General features: G+C 35.2%; 2 protein-coding genes across 2 annotated transcripts; both read left to right on the top strand.

Annotated features, from left to right (window-relative positions):
* Positions 1-1,596: 1,596 nt before the first annotated feature.
* On the top strand, positions 1,597-10,274 carry LOC308696288 (CD48 antigen-like). Its single transcript, XM_081374823.1, has 6 exons — positions 1,597-1,671; positions 2,383-2,688; positions 6,968-7,222; positions 7,457-7,585; positions 9,954-9,994; positions 10,098-10,274. Exons 1-6 carry the CDS (start codon positions 1,605-1,607, stop codon positions 10,182-10,184), a joined length of 885 nt encoding a protein of 294 aa, XP_081230949.1. The 5' UTR covers positions 1,597-1,604; the 3' UTR covers positions 10,185-10,274.
* Positions 10,275-14,239: 3,965 nt separating this feature from the next.
* Positions 14,240-23,872, top strand: LOC308696281 (uncharacterized protein). The gene is made up of 6 exons (XM_081374815.1): positions 14,240-16,667; positions 19,908-19,995; positions 20,299-20,607; positions 20,864-21,211; positions 21,490-21,744; positions 23,276-23,872. Exons 2-6 carry the CDS (start codon positions 19,929-19,931, stop codon positions 23,593-23,595), a joined length of 1,299 nt encoding a protein of 432 aa, XP_081230941.1. The 5' UTR covers positions 14,240-16,667; positions 19,908-19,928; the 3' UTR covers positions 23,596-23,872.
* The last annotated feature ends 612 nt before the right edge of the window (positions 23,873-24,484 follow it).

The following is a 24,484-nucleotide window of genomic DNA, read 5'->3' as shown; positions in this document are numbered from 1 at the left end:
GAGGTCCTGTTTGAGTTGGAATGTTGACGGCTCGCTGTTTCTTCGTCATTTTAATTTGAACTTTCGTTAAAAAATGTAAAATACACTATTCATTTAAATGAATACATTATTAATTTAAATGCCACACGGTACTACACTACACTATAACTTGACAAACACAACACTAAAATATCACAAAGAACGAAAAACCGCTAAACGTAATTTACCTTTAAAAGTGTTTTCTATGGTTTTCACTTAAATGATTATGGTTGTCCTGTATATTAGTGTTTGATTTCAGAAAATTATAACTTTTAATAAATAATAATCTAATTCGAATGCTTTAATTCTAGTCTTGCTTCACAGGGTCAGATTTTAAAATTAGTTTGGTAAGAGTGTATTTCCTTCCATATATTAATTCATCTGGATGTGATGCTGTTTCTTATGTCTGTCTAGTCTTGTAGTACAGTCTAGATCCCAGCTAACAGTGAAAAAGAAGCAGCGGCAGAAGAAATGGCAGAAATTGAAATTCCATATGACAGAGATAAAAAAATTGCTATTAAAACAGATTGGAGTAATGAAATAAAAGGGACATTTAAATTATTTAATTATTTAAATAATTAAAATTATTTTCAATACAAGGAAAAGTTGGGAGAGGTATAAGTAGTAGAATCTCAAGATTAAGATTAGAGCATATGGTCTAAATAAAACGCTTCATCTAATATCTAAACATCCAAGGTTGTGTGAATGGTGTGGACAGAGTGAAACTGAACATGTGATTATTATTTGTAGGAATTATGACAAAGAGAGAGAGAAATATTATGAGGACATAAAAATTATGAACAAACACTCTTCTAGTAGCCTAATATTAATAACTGTTTGCTTGAGAGTTATCTGGTCTTTAATAATTTTCTCAAAACGTTAGCACAAAAACACTATCTAGCTCTATAGCTTTTTCTGAATTATTTTAGTTGGAGGTTCGTATTTTTAAATGATTTTTAAATGCTACTTCTTTCAGAATGTTCTGAGAACATGCAAAACTAACATTCCCATAATGTTTGCAAAAAAATAAAATTGAATGTTCCCTTAACATTCACATAACCAAGAAAAAACTCTTTTTAAACATTTGAAAAACTGGACATTTTTAACGTTCAGAGAACATTAAAAAATAGTGTTTTCATAACTTAATGGGAATGTTAGCAAAGCATTCTTAGAACATATTTGTGCTAGCTGGGATAGTACAGTGACAAGCATACTTGGAAATATCGCATCTACTATGAGAAGGTGGTAATCCATAAATTTGTCCTCTGCATGTAACCCATCCAAGTTAGAGCACACACACTGGGAGTGTTGATGTAATGTAACATTACCTCTTAATGTTAATGTAAGGTGTGCATTAACAGTGATTGCTCATGTAGTAGTAGTATAACCAATGCTATTCACATCATGCTTGTATATGTCTATATGTCCATATCTAGTCTGTTTTCTAGACTCGATGGAAAATTCATCTGACTGTTGTTTTTCATCGAATGCTGAGCTGTTTGTGGTGAGAGAGTTATAATGAGGCTACATGAGTGTCATTTCAACATATTCAACTTCCTGTTTTAAATACAACTTCAGCCATCTTGATGTTTGTTACAATGGCAGTAGATCATCTGCTTACATCCTTCATTCTTCTCCTCATCTGCAACACAGGTAATACACTCTATTATTGCATGTGTATAACTAACTGAAATGACTTGTTTTTAAGTGTTTTATCTATAATGTGGCTTGTGTAAAGCATCATGTTCAGTCTGCTATAGTTCTGCTTCTCATGAACAGGATCTGCTCCTGATGAGAAACTAAAGCACTAGAGAACTAGAGTGACTCGTCTCTAACATTACTAACACTAGAGTGATAAAGAATAATTTCCATTAGGCTACATTAGGGATTAAAAAACAGACATCAGATTTGTATTTATTGATTTATTGATATTGTAAGATATTTTGGTTATATTTCTTGAAGCATGTTGTAACACAGTTCGTTGTTGTGGGAAGAAGGAGGCGGAAATTGGCGAACGATCAAAGACTCTTAATAATAAAATCAACAAACACAAAACGAGAGTAAAGGCAGCGGCCCCTCACGGACGACTGCTGTCACACAATAAAACAGAAACACAACGTAAAGTCCAGCCCTGTCCTTCACTGTCGTCACGACTCGCTCATAGTTTGTTTTGATATTTGTGTGTTTTCAATGTTCATCAAACACATCTAACCTGTAATTTAACATTGCACTGAGAGCGATGCATAATGTAAGGACTAAAATATCTGCAAGACTGCAACTCCAGAATGGAAACAGTAGTTTTGATCAACTCTTGAACACAGAGCGTGAGATGCTTAACAAAACAGTGTGTTTCTCTCTCCTCAGGGTCCAGTGCTGAGATCTCTGTGTTTGTGAAGACGGGAGATTCTGTTCAACTGGATATACAGACACAAGAACTACCAGAGTTTGATCTTTTATCCTGGACAAATGATAAATCAGAGAGTATAGTTAGATATATAAGTGCAACTAAAGAAGTAAGACTTCACTCTTCCTACAAGGACAGAGTGGATTTCAATGATGAAACCTTCTCTCTCACACTGAAGAACATGCAGAAGACAGACACTGGACTCTATACAGCAAGAACAAGTGGATTATTGAACAAAGATATTGCATACAGAGTATCTGTTATAGGTGAGTCTTAATTCATTGTGTTCCTGCATAAAAGACAATTCATAAGAGTCATTTATGTTTAATTTCTCACTTTTATATAGTGTGCACATTTAAGCTTGTGGCACTTTTTTTTTTACTTTATTGATTTTAAAAAAAGACGTTTTAAATAAAGAATACAGATAAATGTGGTTAAAGAAATATTGTTGGGTCGTGTTTATTCTTTATGTTGTCTTTAGATTTGTATTATACGGCATGAATTAATTAAACTTTTTTTTTAATCAATGGGCTGTTAAATTGTGAGTGTGATTCTGATCTTGGAGTAAATGTGTGTTTCAGACGCTGTGGAAGCTCCTGTTCTGACTGTAAACTCAATCTGGTCCAGTGATCCCTGTGTTATTTTAAATTTTACATGTAGAGGTCATGACCTCACACTCAGATCCATTTTTAAATATGGCAGATGCTCTCCACAGGAAGTGACATCACATCACACTCTCATCCTGAACTGCAGTGAGGAATCCATCATCTGTAACCATAGCAACACTGTCAGCTGGAAGGAAGACAGAATATATAAAACAACTCTGTAGAGGTAAATATCTGCTTTTAATTTTATCTCATAAATCAAGGCTACTTACTATATACTAATTATGTTGTTCATCTTTTACTTTCCAGATAATGAAAGACTACAAACCAAAAATGTTACACAATTACCTTTTAATTCGTTAAATCTTATGTCTCTGTTTGGTGTTGTGGGAGTGATCGTGATAGTATTTTCTGGTTTGGTCCTTTACTGTTGCTGCAAGAATAATAAAGGTATATCCATCTCACAAATATTAAAAAACTGATATTTATACCTAAATAAAATGATTCTTTAGTAGCTAAAGAATGTTGGAATATAGAAATTATTAAAGGGGAACATAAGCAATAAGGTTTATATAGAGAAACAACACATGATTGCACAGTCTAAACATTTATAAGATATTAAGCCAAGATAAATCATTGTCTAGTTTTGTCTGGCCATATTGTATGTTTATAGTTTTTTTCCTTCTGTTTCACAGCATAACATATTCCTTGCAAATCCTTTAAATGAACAAAATGTCCTGTTTCTAAATATTTCTTCTCAAATCTTGACTACAATTCTGACTTCACTAAATATTTGTTGCTGGCAATAAATATTCAACTATTTTTTTTCATACACTTTTTAACTGTTTATGAAATTCTAAGGAGATACTACAAAAATGTTATATTACTAAGAGCTGTTTAGTGAATCCAGAACTCTGTTCAATATTAAACTTGTAGGCTGTCCGTCTGAGACATTAGAGAAATCAAACATCTGACAGTAATCTAATGCAGAGAAACATGTTTCCACACAAACCTGTAATCTGTGCAGTAAACTTCCATTCTGACCTCTCAGGTGTCAAACAGAGCGATGATACAGACTATGATGATGTTGAGGTGAGATTCAAATGACTGTTCATATTCCTGCAGACGTCACAGATAATAAATGTCATGTGACCCAATACTGAATATTAACTGTTTCTCATTTTGTGATGGCTTGATTTATTTCATTTTAGACTCTGACGCAGAAGATGACAGGAGATACCTGGACCACCGTCACCTACTGTACAGTAGGACACCAATCATCTGCTCATGAATGTTAAAGCATAAAAATACTTTAGATTGACTGGACTCACAAATGAAGCGTAAAGTCTTGATTTACTCCCAGACTTCATGACTCTTGTGGAAGTGTACAGGATATCTTATACTATTGTAAGTCCAATGAACTTCAGTACGTTGCCTCAGATATTATAAACGAGTGCTTCTCTGCTTCCCTCATATCACTTGAATATATAGTTTCATGTACTGTAATCATACTGTTTATTGATTGTATGCTGTTTGAATTTGCTGGTTTCTGTTGAACATGAGATTTTAAAATGTCAGTGACACTAATCTGGTTAAGTATAGGTAAATTTGATAATACTTTAGAATAAATCAATTTTCAGCTGAAACAATTCGTGTTCTCTTATGAGCGTTATAATTCCCAGAGAAAGCTATCCTGACTGGACTCACAAACTTTCATTTTAAAGAATGCAGGATCCCTGAAGTACATCATTTGATATTTGCCATATTCTGCTATTTTTTACTCTGATATTTTGAATGGCTGTCATTGGTGGGAAAAAGCTTTTTGCTGTCAGATGGTGTAGTTATAACTTCTACCAGCAGAGGCTAACAGGGCCAGTCTAACCAGATAAACTGGGCCAATGTTCTAGTTGGGCTTTACAAACGTCAGTGTCTCTCTCACTTCTATGTAAACCTGTGTGTGGCTTGAATTATGAATGGGGTTTGACATTTATATACAGTTACTCATTTAGATTAGTTTATTGTTGGATGCTGGAATGTTTTCTGTGACCGGTCCAAACCAATGTTTGTTTTCAGTTTTCAAACTTTCTATAGTCTCATTCATATGCAGGTTATTACATGTTCTGTATGTTCTAATGTAAAGATTTACTAATATTGCCATATTGTTTGTACATGAATAATTGTTCAATAAAAAAGGAGAAAAAAATCATATGCAGGTTATTAAAATGCTGTAACTTTCTTAAATTGTCCTGTATCTTTCTTAAACATCTCCTGCTTTATGTTTTAGATAGAAGCATTAACATTAAATCTAACTGATATAACTAAACTACTAATTGTCCAGCCGAGGATCATGACAAAACTGAGCTGGTGAGAGAGTTATAATGAGGCTACATGAGTGTCATTTCAACATATTCAACTTCCTGTTTTAAATACAACTTCAGCCATCTTGATGTTTGTTACAATGGCAGTAGATCATCTGCTTACATCCTTCATCCTTCTCCTCATCTGTAACACAGGTAATACACTCAATTATTACATGTGTATAACTAACTGAAATGTCTTGTTTTCAAGTGCTTTATCTATAATGTGGCTTGTGTAAAGCATCATGTTCAGTCTGCTATAGTTCTGCTTCTCATGAACAGGATCTGCTCCTGATGAGAAACTAAAGCACTAGAGAACTAGAGCGACTCGTCTCTAACATTACTAACACTAGAGTGGACGGGGAATCATGTCTGGACTGAAAAACAAATGTAAATCTGTTTACAGACACCAGTTTTTCTGGGGTTGAAACACAAAGTGATGCTGATGATGCTTTAAAGCCCCTAAAGTTATACAGTTACTTATTAGAGATATTTTTGTTATATTTCATGATCCATTTATCATAGAAACAAGTATTTTATATTCTTGGATTGAGTCTCTCTCTGATATGCTTCATGAAATTCAGTCAGATATAAAAATAATAAAATATACAGTTGGTGCGGTTGACTTGATGTATGCCATGTTCTTGACGAAGGTCTTAATGCTGCATTACAGTTGTAATCAGACTTCTGTCTGGTGTCTTTATACCACATTTATATCACTGTGAGCACAGCCCCAACAAATTACTGAACCATTGAACCTTATGATTTATTGATTTATTATCCAAACAAATACAGGAGTGAGAGTTGATGATGGAGTAAGATGGAGGTGTAAAATGGGTCCAAATCCAAAAGCTGAACTGTGTTTCTCTCTCCTCAGGGTCCAGTGCTGAGATCTCTGTGTTTGTGAAGACGGGAGATTCTGTTCAACTGGATATACAGACACGAGAACTACCAGAGTTTGATGATTTATCCTGGACAAATGATAAATCAGAGATTATAGTTAAATATATACATGAATCTAAAAAAGTAAGACATCACCCTTCCTACAAGGACAGAGTGGATTTCAATGATAAAACCTTCTCTCTCACACTGAAGAACACGCAGAAGACAGACACTGGACTCTATACAGCAAGAACAAGTGGATTATTGAACAAAGATATTGCATACAGAGTATATTAGGTGAGTCTCATTTCATTGTGTGATTTAATGAGTTCCTGCATAAATAAAAATTCATAAGAGTAATTTGTTTAATTTTCACTTTTATATAATGTGCACATTGAAACCAGCTTGTGGCACATTTTTTTTTTAATTCATTATGTTTTTCTGCAACTTTAATTAAAGCAAAAAACGACAACATTGGAGTCCTTTACTTAGACGTTTAAATAGAGAATACAGATAAATAATGTGGTTAAAGAAATATGTTTGGGTAGAGATGAAAACTCATTTTATGTTGTCTTTAGATTTTAATGTGTACTTCGTCACTTCACTACTGTGGTCTTTATTCAACAAAACAAGCATTTAAACCATTTGACATCACTGGGCTGTGAGTGTGATTCTGATCTTGGAGTAAATGTGTGTTTCAGACGCTGTTGATGCTCCTGTTCTGACTGTAAACTCAATCTGGTCCAGCAGTGACTCCTGTACTGTGAACTTCACATGCAGAGCTCATGACCTCATGATAAACTCTAGCTATCAGAACAACAGATGCTCTCCAGAGGAAGTGACATCACAAATCAACACTCTCATCCTACACTGCAGTGAGGAATCCATCATCTGTAACCATAGCAACCCAGTTAGCTGGAAAATAGACAGAATAAACATTACACAGCTCTGTGGAGGTAAAGACACGTGTGTGTGTGTGTGTGTGTGTGTGTGTGGGGGGGGGGTGTACATTCAGTGAGCATTATTGTCTTTATTTTTACAGATCAAACTGATTTTAGTTTAAAAACTATAAGAGGCATGTTATTAAATCCTATTCAATGTTAAATATTAAATATTATTAGATAATTAAGTGACTGTGAATATGCTTTGAATAGGTTGATTAATGCTGTTCTTCATCTCTTGCTTTCCAGAGAATGAAAGAACACCAATCTATAGTTTGACATTTGATTACATTTTGACCACTACTGTGATTGTTGTGGGAGTGATAGTGATCGTGTTTTCTGGTTTGGTCCTTTACTGTTGCTGCAAGAATAATAAAGGTATGTCCATCACAGATATACTGAAAAACTGATCTCACATTTATACCTGAAAATCTAGATTGTTTATACTGAAAACAAAGGTTTAAGAGCAACAAGATATGCATGATTATTGCAAAGCCAAAAATTAGATTCACCAATAGGGTTGCGTGACATTTTAACTCACAGGGTATCCCTTTATTTAAAGATGTGCAGGATACTACATTTCTTTCAGTTGTTTGCCTCATGCATCAGATCAAGATACATTCAATTCTTTGCATTTATTTGTAAAAGTAGAACTGATATTATAAATATTTATATTTATACTCACCTCTACCCTAAACCTAACCACTTTTCAACAATATAAAACACTTAACAGGCAAATAAAGGTACAGTCACAGGTATTAATTGCAAAACCATGCCTATTGTGTGTGTTGACACGCTGAACGTCGAGAAATGTCACTAAAGGGGATCCTGTGAGTTAAAAAGTGACTCCAAGGGGTCCTGAATAAGTGTCCAAATGTGACGAGGGGGAATGAGAACGTGTTGTAACTTCTGAAGCAGGCACGTGCACAGGTAGGGCTCAACCGGTGCAGAGCACATGCCCTTTTTGCCCTTACACTCCGAAGTGCCCTTTTTTGGGTGGTGTTTTTATTTTATTTTTATTTTTTTTAAATCAATGCTATTGGTTACCATTTACGTCTGTCTGTCTGTTTTACAAATATTTAGCCAATGAAAGTTCTTAAAATGAACTTGTGTAAATCGTATTCGATCCTCAAGCTGTCAGCTGATAACTCCGCCCACTCTATATTCACTCTGAATCAACTGAAGTTCCACAGCAGCCACACAGTAGACAGCAGCTGAACGAAGTTTTGCGAAGGGTAAATAAATATCTTGTTGTTTGAATAAGTAGGCTACTACTAAACACTATGTCTATAAAGGCTAGTATTTTATTTATTTGATGTCTGACTCACTGAGACATGTGGGTTGTCGCCTGAGACTGAGAGGTACGGCTAGCATTTGCCATATAGTCATAGCCAATACATAGACACTTAAATAGCCTGTGCATACAGTAGTATTTCATCTTTTATAAAATGCGATTTTGGCCAAATTTATTTTACAGCAGGAAAAACTGAGCGCCCATATAGGTACAACAAACTAGTTTTGTAACCTGTTGATGAAAATGTAATGTGATACCGCTGGCGCCGTTTTAATGACGGACAAAAAATGCACATTTGCACACATTCGCTGGTCAAAAACTATATACTGATGATAAGTAATACAACAACATATAATTTGTTTTTACCATCGGAAAAATAACAGGTGCGCCCCCGCGCTGTTTCGTACTGGAACTTACACAAAGCTACGGGTGATCCTCGTCACCTAGGTAACATATATTTCTAAGACGTAAGACATTTCTTCTTTGATTTATGATTGCTGATACACTTAATTTATTAACATTTAGACTAATCATGTTATGGTTAATTCAAGGCTGTTAGTACGTATTATCTAGCTAATTTTTTAATCTATAGCCTATTCTATACTCTCCGCTCGTCCTCACATGGTTTTACTACAGTAATATTGTAGTAGTGACTTAAAAAAAAAACATTACAGAAGATCACTGTGAAATCTTTATTGTATCATGCACAATGTAATTCATGATTTAATTCATTCCAAGGCTTCATTTATTTGGTCCAAAATACAGCAAAAACAGTAATATTGTGAAATATTTTTACAATTTAAAATAACTGTTTTCTATTTGAATATATTTTAAAATGTAATTTATTTCTGTGATCAAAGCTGCATTTTCAGCATCATTACTCCAGTTCAGTACTCTTCAGTGTCACGTGATCCTTCAGAAATGCTTTTCACTGCAACTGTAGGCCTACTTTTCACACTATTTTTTTATTTTATTTTTTTATTGCTGGCTTATTTTAGAGAAAGTGTAGTGAATAAGAGACCAACATCCCTGGCTCACAGAAGGTTGCTGTTAGGTTTAAAGAAGCCCTTAAAACATGTTTATCTATATTATCTATATTATTATTATTATGGTTGTTATTAATCGTGAATAAATCTAAAGCTTTTGAGACTATTATTTTGTGTTATTGAAAATGGGAGGTGGGGTGCCCTTTTTTTTAGTTTCAGCACATGCCCCTCAAAAGGTCTGTGCACGGCCCTGTTCTGAAGAAACTATTAAAATAAATGTGCCCTTTTATCATTAGTAATAGTAAGAGCTGTTTAGTGAATCCAGAACTCTGTTCAATATTAAACTTGTAGGCTGTCAGTCTGAGACATTAGAGAAATCAAACATCTGACAGTAATCAAATGCAGAGAAACATGTTTCCACACAAACCTGTAATCTGTGCAGTAAACTTCCATTCTGACCTCTCAGGTGTCAAACAGAGCGATGATACAGACTATGATGATGTTGAGGTGAGATTCATATTCCTGCAGACGTCAGATAACAAATGTCACGTGACCCAACTGAATATTAACTGTTTCACATTTTGTGATGGTTTGATTTATTTCTTTTTAGACTCTGACGCAGAAGATGACAGGAGATACCTGGACCACCATCACCTACTGTACAGTAGGACACCAATCATCTGCTCATAAATGTTAAAGCATAAAAAGACTTTTATTATTGCTTGGACTCAGAAATGGAGCTTAAAGTCTTTGATGTTATGAATGAGTGTTATGAATATAGTTTCATGCAAACACACTATTAATCGGGTGTGTTTATGTAGTTTGAATTTGTTTGCGGCTTATCTTGACTGCTTCTTTTTTTAAGAAGAAGAAAAAAAAAGAGAGATTTTAAGTATAGGGTCTACTGACACACACACACACACACACACACACACACACATTATATACTATATATATATATAATGTGTGTGTGTGTGTGTGTGTGTGTGTGTGTGTATAAATCTTTTTTTTTTTTTTTTTTTTTTTAACCATGCTGTTAATTTCCTATAAGGTATTTGATTGCCTTAGAATTAAACTAAAATGTCACTCTTTCCAATTACACTGATTGCTGGCATGTCTATTTAAGTGGTGGTTTGAATGTTGGTTTTAATGTAACAAACATGGAATAAAAAACAACAAGGACGAGAAAGCTCAACTGGAAAGAGGAATAGTGTTTACTGTTAGCCCAGTTAGTGGATGAAGGCATGCTTAAGGCAAAATTCGAGCCGGGTGTCACAGCACGGGGCAAGAAGCAGACGTGTGAGCTTATAGCGGTTAATAATAAATGATTAACGGTTCATTCCCCCTGATTGTGCGCACCAGGAAAGCCTGCTTTATTCATAAATGCAGTTTTTTGAGCCGGCAAGGTGGGAATGTCCAGTGGAAACTACAATTAGAGGTTGTGAAAGTGCTGTAATAGTTTGTGTGATCACTCTGCTTACAGAAGGTTGTGACAGACCCAAATCATCACTGCTGCGCTGTTGCATTTTCCCAGTTGCCAAATATCTTAATGTAGTGATTACTTTCATTTCTGGCGCTATGGCATTTCTGCGCTGTGTCGGAGATGTTAGCGTGTCTCTAATAGGCTAAGATATGTCACAAACATGATCCCTACACGATCTAATCTATAGCGTCTTATTAACTCACTGTCATCCGTTGTCTGCAACACATTTCTTCTCCCTCTTCGTCTTTCTGACATTTTCTCCTCTGCTAAAGAAACTCTTAAGACTCTTAAAAGTCCTCGTCCATACTCCTAACAATTTTGACCTGGTTGAGTGTTTTTTTTTTTTTGTGAATTTAAATATAAACATTACATTAAGATATCAGATAGACAGTGTAATGATCTGCACTACGGATTAAAATATCTGTTCATAATTCACTGTTGGTCTTCATACATAGCAGTGTTTCCCCTACCATTATATAAGGGGGGCGCCCCGCCCTCCTAACGGCTCCCCCCGCCCCCCCTTGGAGGTCAAGTAAATTTGATTTGATTTTCTTTATAGCGCCAGATTACAATTTGTTATTTTATAAAAAAAAAACTACATGGCCCTTAAGTAATATGTTATTTATCTTATTTCCACGATGGCATGTCTTTTCTGTCTGTGTTTGCGCGTTTACAATTATCCCAATGAGTGCGCACGTGCGCACACTCACACAAAAACAAACACTTGCGTCACATACAGTTGAGCACTAGCGGACAGAGAGCGCGCGGCGGGAAATATGTCGCTGAACTGAAGATGGCAACACTCGCTCTACTGCGAGTAGCAGCCGGAGTAGCTCTCCTGCTCCAAGTCTAACGCCCGTTTCACATATATTTCGTTTGCGGTGAGTATTTTTTCCCGTACACTGCACTCGGATGCAGTCCGTCGATGATCGATCCGTTCCAGTTGCGGTGCGTATACAGCAGTGCAGAGATCGTTTCTGCATCGAGTCTATTTCTGCTGTGCTGAAAACGCTGAATTAAAGTGACAGCGCATGTTTCGTGATCAAAATGAACACCGATTGACCTGAAAATGTAGTAATTTCACCATAAGTGCGATTAATTAAATAAAATGTAGTAATCTCACCATACATGTATTTAATTAATTACTACTTTTTTCACTTTAAGACTGAGTTAAAGCAAGGAAAACTACAATTTACCTCAACAAGGCGACATAATGAACAACACTCGTCTCATTCGTGGAGGTGGAAAAACAAGTTCTTTGTGACATGCAAGATTTATTGTATTAAAATTTAAATACAAAAGATTTTAATATAAGTACATGGTTAAATATTTTACCACTTGCTTGAGCAATTTAATATATAATTATATAGAAGTAATGCATTGAATAATACATTGTTTAAATTGTGTTTACGTGAACGCGCGTTCACAGCAGTGGTGCGTCTGACAGGATTATTCTCTCCAATAAATGCATCATAGAAATAAAAACTTCTCATAAAAAAGCCCTTTTAAAATTTGTTTGTCATATATATGTATTAACTAACATTAACGAACAATGAATGACCAATATATTTGTTAGTATTTATAAATCTTTTTTTAGTTGGTAGTTAAAAAATAAAACTATTTAAGCTCTGGTCCATTAATATTAACAAATACTTCTATAAATTTAACAAAGGTTTTTGCAAAAGTCAATTTTAAAAAGATTTAAATATGTTTATTTATTTTTTTAAAGAGATATCTTATGTTAACATTTTTTAACTTTTACAAACCATTACCCTCCCAGACAATTTATGTGACAGATAGATAGATAGATAGATAGATAGATAGATAGTGTCTGTGTCAATTTTCCCCAAACAAACCAACCAACCCCCCCCCCCCAAACCTGTAAACCTAGGGGAAACACTGTATAGCCTACAGAGACAACTGAATTGCAATTGAATTTAGTGTTTTTGTGAAATGAAAAATTAATAGGGCCAGTGTTCTACATAGCATTTAAGAAGACAAACACAATTGACCATTTGCAAAGACCCGCCCCCTTTAGTTACTGTTGCTATGTCCGACAAGCCATGCCGCTCTCACACCACACACACCATGTTCTCACGCAGTGAAAAATACATCACGGAGCAAAGAGGACAAATGACTACGCGCTAGACAGACAGGACAGCCCACCAGGTTACTTTTGGGTTACTTTTGATATGAAACAAAGTATCAACTTTCAAATTTGGTCATTTTTTAAAGAAATGTAAACAATGAATATCGTTTTGTGGCTCTTTAATGTGTTGTGACAGATCGCTGTGGCGCCTCAGTTAAAGCTTCTCGTGAACCGATCATCTCTTCCTTCTATTTAATTTATAGCATCAAATTAACATGAATGAACATAAGAAGGATTGTTTTTTTAACTGCTGAAAGATGTCAGTGCACTCCGTTTTTAAAGTTCAAATCCTCCAAGGTTAATCTACTAACTCACCTGACTGATTTGTCGGACAAAAATGGTGGATTATGATTGGTCAGATCGCCTGTCAATCAAACTCCTGCAAAGGGTCAATTAAACCCTTTCTAAAATTCCAAGAGCCAATTAGCCATCTGAGAAGAAAAAGACAACTATGTTTAACTACTAGGCTACAGAGACATCAGAGCCAGCGGCAAACATCAGAAGGACTAGCCGAGGCAATTGTTCTCGGTGGGTACATGAGCACTGAGCGCCCTGGGCCCAGTTTAAAAAAAAAATGTAATCGGATCAAATTGATCCGGATTTGGAAATTCCATGTTTTGCTATCCAGGATCACCTAATCCATCTTACTTTTATGCCAGTTTTTTTAAAGGAACATTGGATTGGATCACTGTGATCCAAATACTAAATTTTTAGGATTACCAAATCCTGTTTACCAGAGCCTTAAATGGAGCCAACAGTGTAGCCTACTGGCTTAGCAAAGAACAACAGGTAGGCAAAATACCAGTGGCCACAAATAGCCATTGTTTGTTTTAATTTTAAGAAACAGAAACACTGTGATAAACAGAAACATTTTACATTCCTTATTTTGTTATAATGTTAAATAACAAAACAAAAACAATACTATCCAATAGTCAAAAATCATTTACAGGACAGATACCAGCTCTTTCCATCTCTGCATTTAGGAGATGTATCTCCATCTGCACTTTATTCTGCTGCAGTTGGGTAAGCAAGATTTGTTCTTTACCAGTTCAATTTGTACTTCTGCTCTTTCAGTTTCCCATTTCAGAAGCAATTCATAGCTGTCACCATCCTGGTTTGTAGCTGAGGAACGTTTGCGTTTTCTTGTAGGAACATCTTGGACTGTCTTCATTACATCCACTGGGGATCTATCTTCCTCCTCAATCACTGTAGTGAAGTCCAGGACAAACATTTCCTCTGCAGGAGAATTTTGCTTGCATTCTTCTGAAGTCCTAGTCTTGGTAATTGTGGCCTCTCCATCTGCTTCCTTCAATGCCATGCAGAGCCTCTGATTTTTCTCCTCCTCTGATGTCAAGGACCATATCAGTGAAATCACCCCTCTTATATGGCTTGTTACCTGTTTGGGGTTCTTGGCTTCAGTAAGGTCTTTTGTTGCCTTGGCCCTAAGGTTCTTCCATCGCAACATAACTTGTTTTATGGTCCTCTTTTGGCCAGACCCCATGGCATTGACATGATTGGTTATGTCCTCCCAATTGTTGTGTTTTCCTTTTTTGGTCATTTCTCCACCCTTTGCAGAGCTGAAACCAGAATTGGCCCGAACACCCTCTAGCAGTGCACAGGTTTCTGCCACAGTGAAATTAGGCCGTTTTGAGTCCATGGTTCAAACTCTTTAGTGTAGCCAACACTGACCTTAAAAGCCTTTAGCATGATTGCTTTGGCTTGTGCTCAGTTAGACTTACACCAATCAGCTCATTGCTGGTTAATGGATGACACTATTTAAACACATCGGGCCCTATCTTGCACCCAGCGCAATTGACTTTGTACACCGACGCATGTATCATTCCTATTTTGCACCTGCGCAAAGCGGACTTTTCCCTCCACAGATGCACGTCAGTTAACTAAGAAATACACTTGCGCTCCCGGGGCGGTTCAGCGCAAAGAAATAATCCTTGCCTGTATTGTTTTGCATAACATCGCCACCAGGCGTCATGTCCCTCTTGATGACAATTTTGATGGGCCTGAGCCTGATGTAGAACCAGAACAGCCGCCAATGTTCTTACCTAATGAAGGACACACTGGACATGCAATTAGAGATGCAATTGTGAGGAATTACTTTTAACTAGGCTACTGAATGACTGAGTATATGTGTTGTTGTCATTGCCATTAATATACTGTAGAATTATAGAGCTGTGAGCAACAGTGACATTTATTTGACAGCTGATAGCTGAGATTTTTGTTTTTTGTTTTGCGTTTACCATATCTCATTAGATGTGACATGCTTCATATATGCTTCAAATATGAAGAAATATATAGATCATCAGTAAACATTGATTTTGTGATCATTCACTTAAAAAAAAAAAAACTCTCTGATTTTATTTGGTTCGAAAAATCATAACTGAATTCACCCTTCTGATGGGATCAGGATCAAATAGATCCCAAACCGAGTTCAAAGTTTTGAAAAGCCCAAAGGGCAGGTTTGATCCGGATCAAATGTAAGATCGGATTACATGCTCTGATCTTAGTTCGGAATCCCTCTTTTGCTTTTGAAAAACCCATTTCCAAGATTTGACCCAATCCATGATCCGAAATCCCACTGAATTACTTTTTAAAACCTGGGCGCTGGTGATCGCCTGGAAAACTCCGAAAACGTCAGATTCATCTTTCAAATAGGCGATAATATTTTATAAAAGTAAACGACAGATTTGAGCTTTCAAAATGACTACATTCTAACCTGAAAAACTCTTAAAAGTACACAATATGGGTAGTATTTTTTAAATTACGTGGTTTTCTCCTCCGCAAGTCACCTCTGTACAGCCTCCCCCATACTGGACACATCAGAAACTACAGGGCCATAAAACTGCCTTCATGGCCCTTATAGCCTATCTGCCTGCTCCAGGTCTGCAGTCTCCCCCTTCTCGTTATTTTGGATATCTCTGTTTGCCTCAGCCCTGAACTTTGATCAGTTATTGATTGGACTGTTTGTTTGTGTATAGATATGCATATAGTGCCACATTCAACCACTCCAATGCACGTACTGTAGGCGCGTCCGCCATCTTGCAACGGTCAGCGTGTCGTCACTCATAGTAAGAATCAATGATGCCGCAACATTGCGAAGCTTCTGGTTGTGAAACCGTCAAGATTTAAATTTTACCTTTTACTGGTGAGGATGTGTTGGTTTGTGTTATTACATGTATTAACTCAATATTACATGTTTTTACTATGGTATTTTTAAAGTTTGTACTTTTACTATTGTATTGTGTTAGTTTAGCATAATCATCTGCTGAAGTCTGTAGATATTCATGCATGCATTCAACTACGGTTGTCGACACTCAGTCAACTTGATCTCAAAGTGTTCACAGGCAGCTCCAATATGGCAGACGGCTTACGTTTCGCTGCCTATTGAAACGTCCGCTAATGAGGCATCTATGTATGTCTGTGTTTGTGAATGACCTTTGCCTGGATTTGGATTACGATTGTGGACTACCCTGTTAATAAATACTGCGTTTGGATCCTCAACCCCTGTGTTTCGGAGCAGTACATGACACGGGGTAAGTTTTTGACAACTGAACTACAACTACAATTTTCAGCTGAAACTGACTAAACAATTGCTAATTTCTTATTAGCTCTACAATACCCAGAGAAAGCTCTCCATATATTTTAAAGGGTCATGGATGTAAAATACTAAATCATCTATTCTCTTTTATTTAAAATTGTTTTGACAATTTAGTTAATTAATAATTCAATAAACAATGACAGACAAAGCAGAATCACAAAAGATTCATCTGAAAGATATATTTATTCTATGACTTAACCCTCAGAGAGTCTTCGTTTAGCAGTCACACTCAGTGCCTTCCCGGTCAGAAGTGACCGGACACCTAAAAATGAAACTTCCTTCATCCCAGTAAAAACCAATGCAATTTATTTTTGGTCTATAATATTTATTCTTTTTAATTTAGTATTTTGAGACAATTTGATTGAACTTATTAATATTTATGCAATATTTATAGTCCATTTTTTGCCATTGAAAATAATGTTTTTTTTTTTAATTATTATTATTTTTTATTTTATTTTTCTATGCGGTATTTTCGGTTAAAATAGAGACTAGGCTTTCAGAAAAAAAAAAAAATCAATTTATTAAACATAAAATTAAATAAATCATGTTATTGCATGGGTTTACCACTAGATGCCTGTAATAGCTCTAAATGGAGATGCTTGTGAATTCTAGTTGTTTTTGGACCAAATTACTTACTTTTAAGATGTGGATTGATTGTATTTTTTTAGAAATTGTCAAATAATACTTTTTGCAAGGTTAATAACATTTTATTAATTATTATTTTAATAATTGTAATAATTATTATATTAATTATATATATTAATTATAATTATTAATTATGTTATGTTTTTCACTCTTGATGTTTTAGAGTTTCACCCCTTCATTGCTGAGCACCTTTTTTCTGCATCGTGGCCGATTTGTAGTGATTTTTTGTGTTTTTGTCAATTTCCCATTCATTTCCTATGGGGGTCATTTTTGACCGAAGACCATGAGTGTGACTATTTTTTTTACGACCACTTAGCATTCTCGGATCATGACCTCAATTTTTTTCTGTGTTCACATACCTAATGCCAGACAAGTCACCAAGTTTCGTAACATTCCAATGAAGCTGTGATTTTTAAAAATTCAAAACAGATTTTTTGTAATCTGAATTTATTAGTGTGGTGTGTATAAAAGTGTGTTTCTATGTGTGTGTGTGGGGGTGGGTGTGAATTTTTTGCACTCTTGATGTTGTAGAGTGTCACCCCTTTACTGCGGTGTACTTTTTTTTAGAATCGTGGCCGATTTGACAAAAATTCTGAGAATTTTTGTGTTTTTGTAAATTTCCCATTCATTTCCTATGGGTCGGTCATTTTTGACCGAAGGCACTGAGTGTGACTCTTTTTTTTACGACCACTTAGCATGCTCGGATCATGACCTCAATTTTTTTTTGCATACACATTCCTAATGCCATAAAAGTCACCAAGTATCATAACCTTCCGATGAAGCTGTGATTTTTTAAAATTCAAAACAGAATTTTTTTCGGTCAGAAGTGACCGAAGACTCTCTGAGGGTTAAATAAGGTAATATATACATATTCAGTTGCCAGTATTTAGTCTAGCTGAAGATATGGCAACACTGTGAATTCAAATGGAATGATTTCACTCAATTAGCCTATATATGTAGATTACATGTAAGCATGAAATGCCCTTGTGATATAGGCTACTATGCTGCTGATATGCCAGGAACATAGTATCTTTTTAGTTGTATCTAACCTTGGCTGAAAATTGAAATGAAGACATTCTAAACCTGATCTGCAAATATCAACCCTGAGATATTTTACACGACGTTTAACTTTAATACTATCAACAGAAACTTTATCTAAATCATGCACATAGAAAATGTCACTTTTCTTTGGATTTACTGTATATCCTGTGGTCGATTTTTTCCCCTACGCACCTGACTTAGGTTGAACCTGGTGTCCTTGACACCTGAAAATATTATTACAAAGAACAGAACGTTTTAGTACATTGTGTTTCAAAGTTAGCATGAGGCCGAAAAAGAGAAACAAGGTTAGATGTTAGAAACATGGTTAGTTTAATACAAAGTTCACTATTTTATCTATTAAAAATCCATCACAATCGCATATAAAAAAATGAGAAGCTTATTGCCACTTCAGCAGGTATTTTCTTGCCAGAGTTGGGTTGATTATTCCCTCTGTTCACTTTTTGTATGTGACCAACTGAGGAATGATATCACATTGTCTACATAGTTTTATTTGTTTGTTTCTTTTTCTCCAGTGTTAACACAAAGATAATTGTAATTGTAATCTGATTATGCATTTTAAAATGTAATTTAGTCTAATTACAAGTGATTGCATAGTTCACATTCCATATACTTCATTACATGTGTTAGTGTGAGGAGAATGAAAATAATGAGAATATCCTCATTTGGAAAAACTATTTAAATATATAGTTAGTAATGAGTAATTAATAAACTTCATATTAAAGGGTTAGATCACCCAAAAATGAAAATTCTGTCAGTAATTACTCACCCTCATGTTGTTCCAACCCCGTAAGACTTTCGTTCATCTTCGGAACACAAATTAAGATATTTTTGATGAAATCTGAGAGCTGGCTCACTCCTTCATATAGGCTGCTAGGTAATTGATATTTGCCATCCCAGAAAATTTAGTAAACATTGTCACATATAGTCCAAGTGACTACAGTGGCTCGACCTTAAGTTCATCAAGCGACGAGAATACTTTATGTGCGCAAAAAAACAAACAAAAATAAGGACTTTATTCAACTATTCATTTTCTTCTATGTGGGTCTCTGACGTGAGTTCACCAGACTTCTGTTGGGCCTGGCTAATGTGACATTACGTGACATCTTCATTTAACCCATCCGAGTTAGAGCACAGCACACACATTGGGAGTCTTAATGTAATGTAACATTACCTCTTAATTTTAATGTAAGGCGTGCATGCAGTGATTGCTCAGGTATAACCAATGCTATTCACAACATGCTTGTATATGTGTATTTTTCCATATCTAGTCTGTTTTCTGTGGCTGGTTTCATAATTTCATGTCTCATCAATATGGAGGAAAAAAAAGTTTCTCTGAGATCAGTGTGAAACTGTGATTTTCCTCGTCTGACTGTTATTAAACGCATGCTTAATTGAGCTGTTTGTGGTGAGAGAGTTATAATGAGGCTACATGAGCATCATTTCAACATATTCAACTTCCTGTTTTAAGAATACAACTTCAGCCATCTTGATGTTTGTTACAATGGCAGTAGATCATCTGCTTACATCCTTCATTCTTCTCCTCATCTGTAACACAGGTAATACACTCAATTATTACATGTGTATAACTAACTGAAATGTCTTGTTTTCAAGTGCTTTATCTATAATGTCGCTTGTGTAAAGCATCATGTTCAGTCATAGTGATTCAGAGATAGTATTTTATATCCATGGATTGATTCCCTGTCTCTTGCTCTACAGATCCCACAGGTATTTCTGCCTGATAATTTTTTGAAGTCATAGTTTGTTTTCGTCATCTGTGCCAAATTTTGCATGCAATTTGGTACTTGAACACAGAGCATGAGATGCTTAACAAAACAGTGTGTTTCTCTCTCTTTCCTCAGGGTTCAGTGCTGAGATCTCTGTGTTTGTGAAGACGGGAGATTCTGTTCAACTGGATATACAGACACAAGATCTACCAGAGTTTGATATTTTATCCTGGACAAATGATAAATCAGAGCGTATAGTTTTATATATGCATAAATATAAAAAAGTAAGACTTCACCCTTCATACAAGGACAGAGTGGATTTCAATGATGAAACCTTCTCTCTCACACTGAAGAACACGCAGAAGACAGACACTGGACTCTATACAGCAAGAACAACTGGGTTACTCAACAAAGATATTGTTAAATACAAAGTATCTGTTATAGGTGAGTCTCATTTCATTGTGTGATTTAATGAGTTCCTGCTTAAAAGACAATTCGTATATAATATGCACAGATAAATAATGTGGTTAAAGAGGTATTTAAGAGATACATTCATTTAAAATATCTTTGTGTTGTCTTTAGATTTTAATGTGTACTTTATCACTACTGTGCAGTAACGGTCTTTATTCAAGCATTTAAACCATTTTACATCACTGGGCTGTGAGTGTGTTTCTGATCTTGGAGTAAATGTGTGTTTCAGACGCTGTTGATGCTCCTTTTCTGACTGTAAACTCAAACTGGTCCAGTGCTGAGATCTTTGTGTTTGTGAAGACGGGAGATTCTGTTTATCTGGATATACAGACACAAGAACTACCAGAGTTTGATCTTTTATACTGGACAAATGATAAATCAGAGAAGATAGTTAGATATATAAGTGCAACTAAAGAAGTAAAAACTCATAATTCCTACAAGGACAGAGTGGATTTCAATGATAAAACCTTCTTTCTCACACTGAAGAACATGCAGAAGACAGACACTGGACTCTATACAGCAAGAACAAGTGGAGAATCAGAGAAAAATATTGTTACATACAGAGTATCTGTTATAGGTGTGATTTAATGAGTTCCTGCTTAAAAGACAATTCGTAACATAAGAGTTGTTTAATTTTCACTTTTATATAATATGCACAGATAAATAATGTGGTTAAAGAAGTATTTTTGGGAAGAGATAAATTAATTTAAAATATCTTTATGTTGTCTTTAGATTTTAATGTGTGCTTCATCACTTCACTACTGTGGTCTTTATTCAACAAAACAAGCATTTAAACCATTTGACATCACTGGGCTGTGAGTGTGATTCTGATCTTGGAGTAAATGTGTGTTTCAGACGCTGTTGATGCTCCTGTTCTGACTGTAAACTCAATCTGGTCCAGCAGTGACTCCTGTACTGTGAACTTCACATGCAGAGCTCATGACCTCATGATAAACTCTAGCTATCAGAACAACAGATGCTCTCCAGAGGAAGTGACATCACAAATCAACACTCTCTTCCTACACTGCAGTGAGGAATCCATCATCTGTAGCCATAGCAACCGATTTAGCAACAAAAAAGACCTAATAAACATTACACAGCTCTGTGGAGGTAAATATCTGCTTCTGTTAAAGACGTGTACAGTGAGCATTATCTACTTGTCTTTATTCTCACATATCAAACTGCTTTTGGTTTACAGATAGCATATATTAAATATATTAAACAAATATTAAATATTATAAGATAATTGAGTGACTTTAAAGTTTACCATGAATAATCGGCTGATTAATGCTGTTCTTCATCTTTTGCTCTCCAGAGAATGAAAGATGATCAATCCCACATATAGTTCACCATTTGCCAACATTTTGATCACTATTGTGATTATTTTAGGTGTGAAGAATAATTTGCTGTTAAATATAATTTATTTGAAAGAATAAAAAGAGCAGTTTCATACAGTGCTATGCATAAGTTTAGACACCCATGCTAAACTTGACTAAAAAGAGGAATAAAAAATCATCTTTTGGAAATTGAACTTAATGCCTTAATTTAAAAAATTAGGAAAAATCAAACCTTTAAGGACACCAATTTTCTTTGTGAATGAATAATGTATCGTAAATAAATAAATGTTCTTCCTTAAAATACAGGGTGCATAAGTTTGGACACCCCTATGTTAAATTCCCATAGAGGCAGGCAGATTTTTATTTTTAAGTTTTTTTTTTTTTTAGGATACTATGCATCCTGATAAAATTCCCTTGGCCTTTGGAATTAAAATAGCCCCACATCATCACATAGCCTTCTCCATACCTAGAGATTGGCATGGGGTACTTTCCATAAGATCATCTCTCAATGCAAATCAAACTAGCTATTAGGCTAACTGAAATAAAACCATGCCAATCTCTAGGTATGGTGAAGGCTATGTGATGATGTGGGGCTATTTTAATTCCAAAGGCCAAGGGAACTTTATCAGGATGCATAGTATCCTAAAAAAAAAATAAAAAAAAAAAAAAATCTGCCTGCCTCTATGGGAATTTAACATAGGGGTGTCCAAACTTATGCACCCTGTATTTTAAGGAAGAACATTTATTTATTTACGATACATTATTCATTCACAAAGAAAATTGGTGTCCTTAAAGGTTGGATTTTTCCTAATTTTTTTAATTAAGGCATTAAGTTCAGTTTCCAAAAGATGATTTTTTATTCCTCTTTTTAGTCAACTTTAGTATGGGTGTCTAAACTTATGCATAGCACTGTATCTATCCTTGTATTGTTCGACTGGTTGAGGTTGATATGGGATTTAGAAAGTACTTAGTAAAAATGAATGTGATACTTTTTTAGAGCAAGTAATTAGTACAGTAATCTAACTACACAGGTTGAAGATGTAATTTGTAGCTAGTAATTAATTACTGCTTTAGAGTATCCTACACAACACTGGTGTTCATACATATTGACAACTACAACAACAATTAACTATTCAGTTAATTAACATGTCTAATGATGACAGATGACAGGAAATAATACTTTTATTTCCTTATGAACCTTAATTATTTAATCAAATCTGATTGTGAGTTGATGATGGAGTAAGATGGAGGTGTAAAATGGGTCCAAATCCAAAAGCTGCTGAACTGTGTTTCTCTCTCCTCAGGGTCCAGTGCTGAGATCTCTGTGTTTGTGAAGACGGGAGATTCTGTTCAACTGGATATACAGACACGAGAACTACCAGAGTTTGATCTTTTATCCTGGACAAATGATAAATCAGAGATTATAGTTAGATATATACACGAATCTAGAACAGTAAAACTTCACTCTTCCTACAAGGACAGAGTTGATTTCAATGATAAAACCTTCTCTCTCACACTGAAGAACATGCAGAAGACAGACACTGGACTCTATACAGCAAGAGCATATGGAGAATCAGAGAACAATATTGTTACATACAGAGTATCTGTTATAGGTGAGACTTAATTCATTGTGTGATGGAATGATAACTTGTTCCTCGAACAACAATCCGGCTGGATACGTCATGGCTGATTCTAAACACAGCAGGATTTATATTTCTCTTCACATCACTGTGGGTGTCCTAAATAAACAGTTTGTTGGTTTACAATTCAAAAATAATAATTCCTTTGGAACATCACATGACTACAAATGTATTCCAGCATAAAATAAAGTAACTTGTAAAAACAAGAGTAATTTCTTTACTTTTTCAGTTTTATATACAACATTAAAACAGCTTGTGGCACATTTTCTTTAATACATGTTGTTAATATAATTACTGCACTGAGGAATCCATCGTCTAGCAACCCAGTTAGCAGCAAAAAAGACCTAATAAACATCAAACAGCTCTGTGGAGGTAAATATCTGCTTCTATTACAGACGAGTGTGTACATTCAGTGAGCATTATCTACTTGGAAAATGTTTATTTCAGTGCATGTGGAGAATGCCTGTGTGGTGAAGTCCCAGCGAAGTGATGATTCCCAGCTTAGGACCCAAGCAATCCGATTGGTTCAAAGTATAGACTTTTATGGGTAATCACTTTGCCTGGTTACAAATCAGATATCACTTTATTATATAAGTCGTCTGAACTACGTTATAACGACCATTAATGTATTTTAACTTCAAATACTAGTAGCCTATATAACCGAAGCTATAGATTGTGAAATTAAACATTTCTCGTTCTTAGTGTTTTTTTAGTTAGCTTAGATAGTAGCATAGCATACAGCTATCCGAAATTATTAGAGATAGAGTTTTTTCACCATCTTCGATATTTTTCGATAAAACTTTGAATTATGACATGACATGCTTGTAATAAAAAAAAAATATATATATATATACACAGGTGCTGGTCATAAAA

This window comes from Scardinius erythrophthalmus (genome assembly GCF_964197995.2).
Source record: "Scardinius erythrophthalmus genome assembly, chromosome: 9".
Lineage (NCBI taxonomy): Eukaryota > Metazoa > Chordata > Actinopteri > Cypriniformes > Leuciscidae > Scardinius > Scardinius erythrophthalmus.
This window is presented reverse-complemented; position numbering and strand designations above follow the sequence as displayed.

Excerpts from the sequence above, each read along its gene's own strand:
- LOC308696288 (XM_081374823.1), top strand. The coding sequence starts at position 1,605 with ATGTTTGTTACAATGGCAGTAGATCATCTGCTTACATCCTTCATTCTT. Across the intron at positions 7,223-7,456 it reads CATTACACAGCTCTGTGGAG|AGAATGAAAGAACACCAATC; the intron begins GTAAAGACACGT and ends CTTGCTTTCCAG. Across the intron at positions 9,995-10,097 it reads CAGACTATGATGATGTTGAG|ACTCTGACGCAGAAGATGAC; the intron begins GTGAGATTCATA and ends ATTTCTTTTTAG.
- LOC308696281 (XM_081374815.1), top strand. The coding sequence starts at position 19,929 with ATGTTTGTTACAATGGCAGTAGATCATCTGCTTACATCCTTCATTCTT. Across the intron at positions 19,996-20,298 it reads TCTCCTCATCTGTAACACAG|GGTTCAGTGCTGAGATCTCT; the intron begins GTAATACACTCA and ends CTCTTTCCTCAG. Across the intron at positions 21,212-21,489 it reads ATACAGAGTATCTGTTATAG|ACGCTGTTGATGCTCCTGTT; the intron begins GTGTGATTTAAT and ends TGTGTGTTTCAG.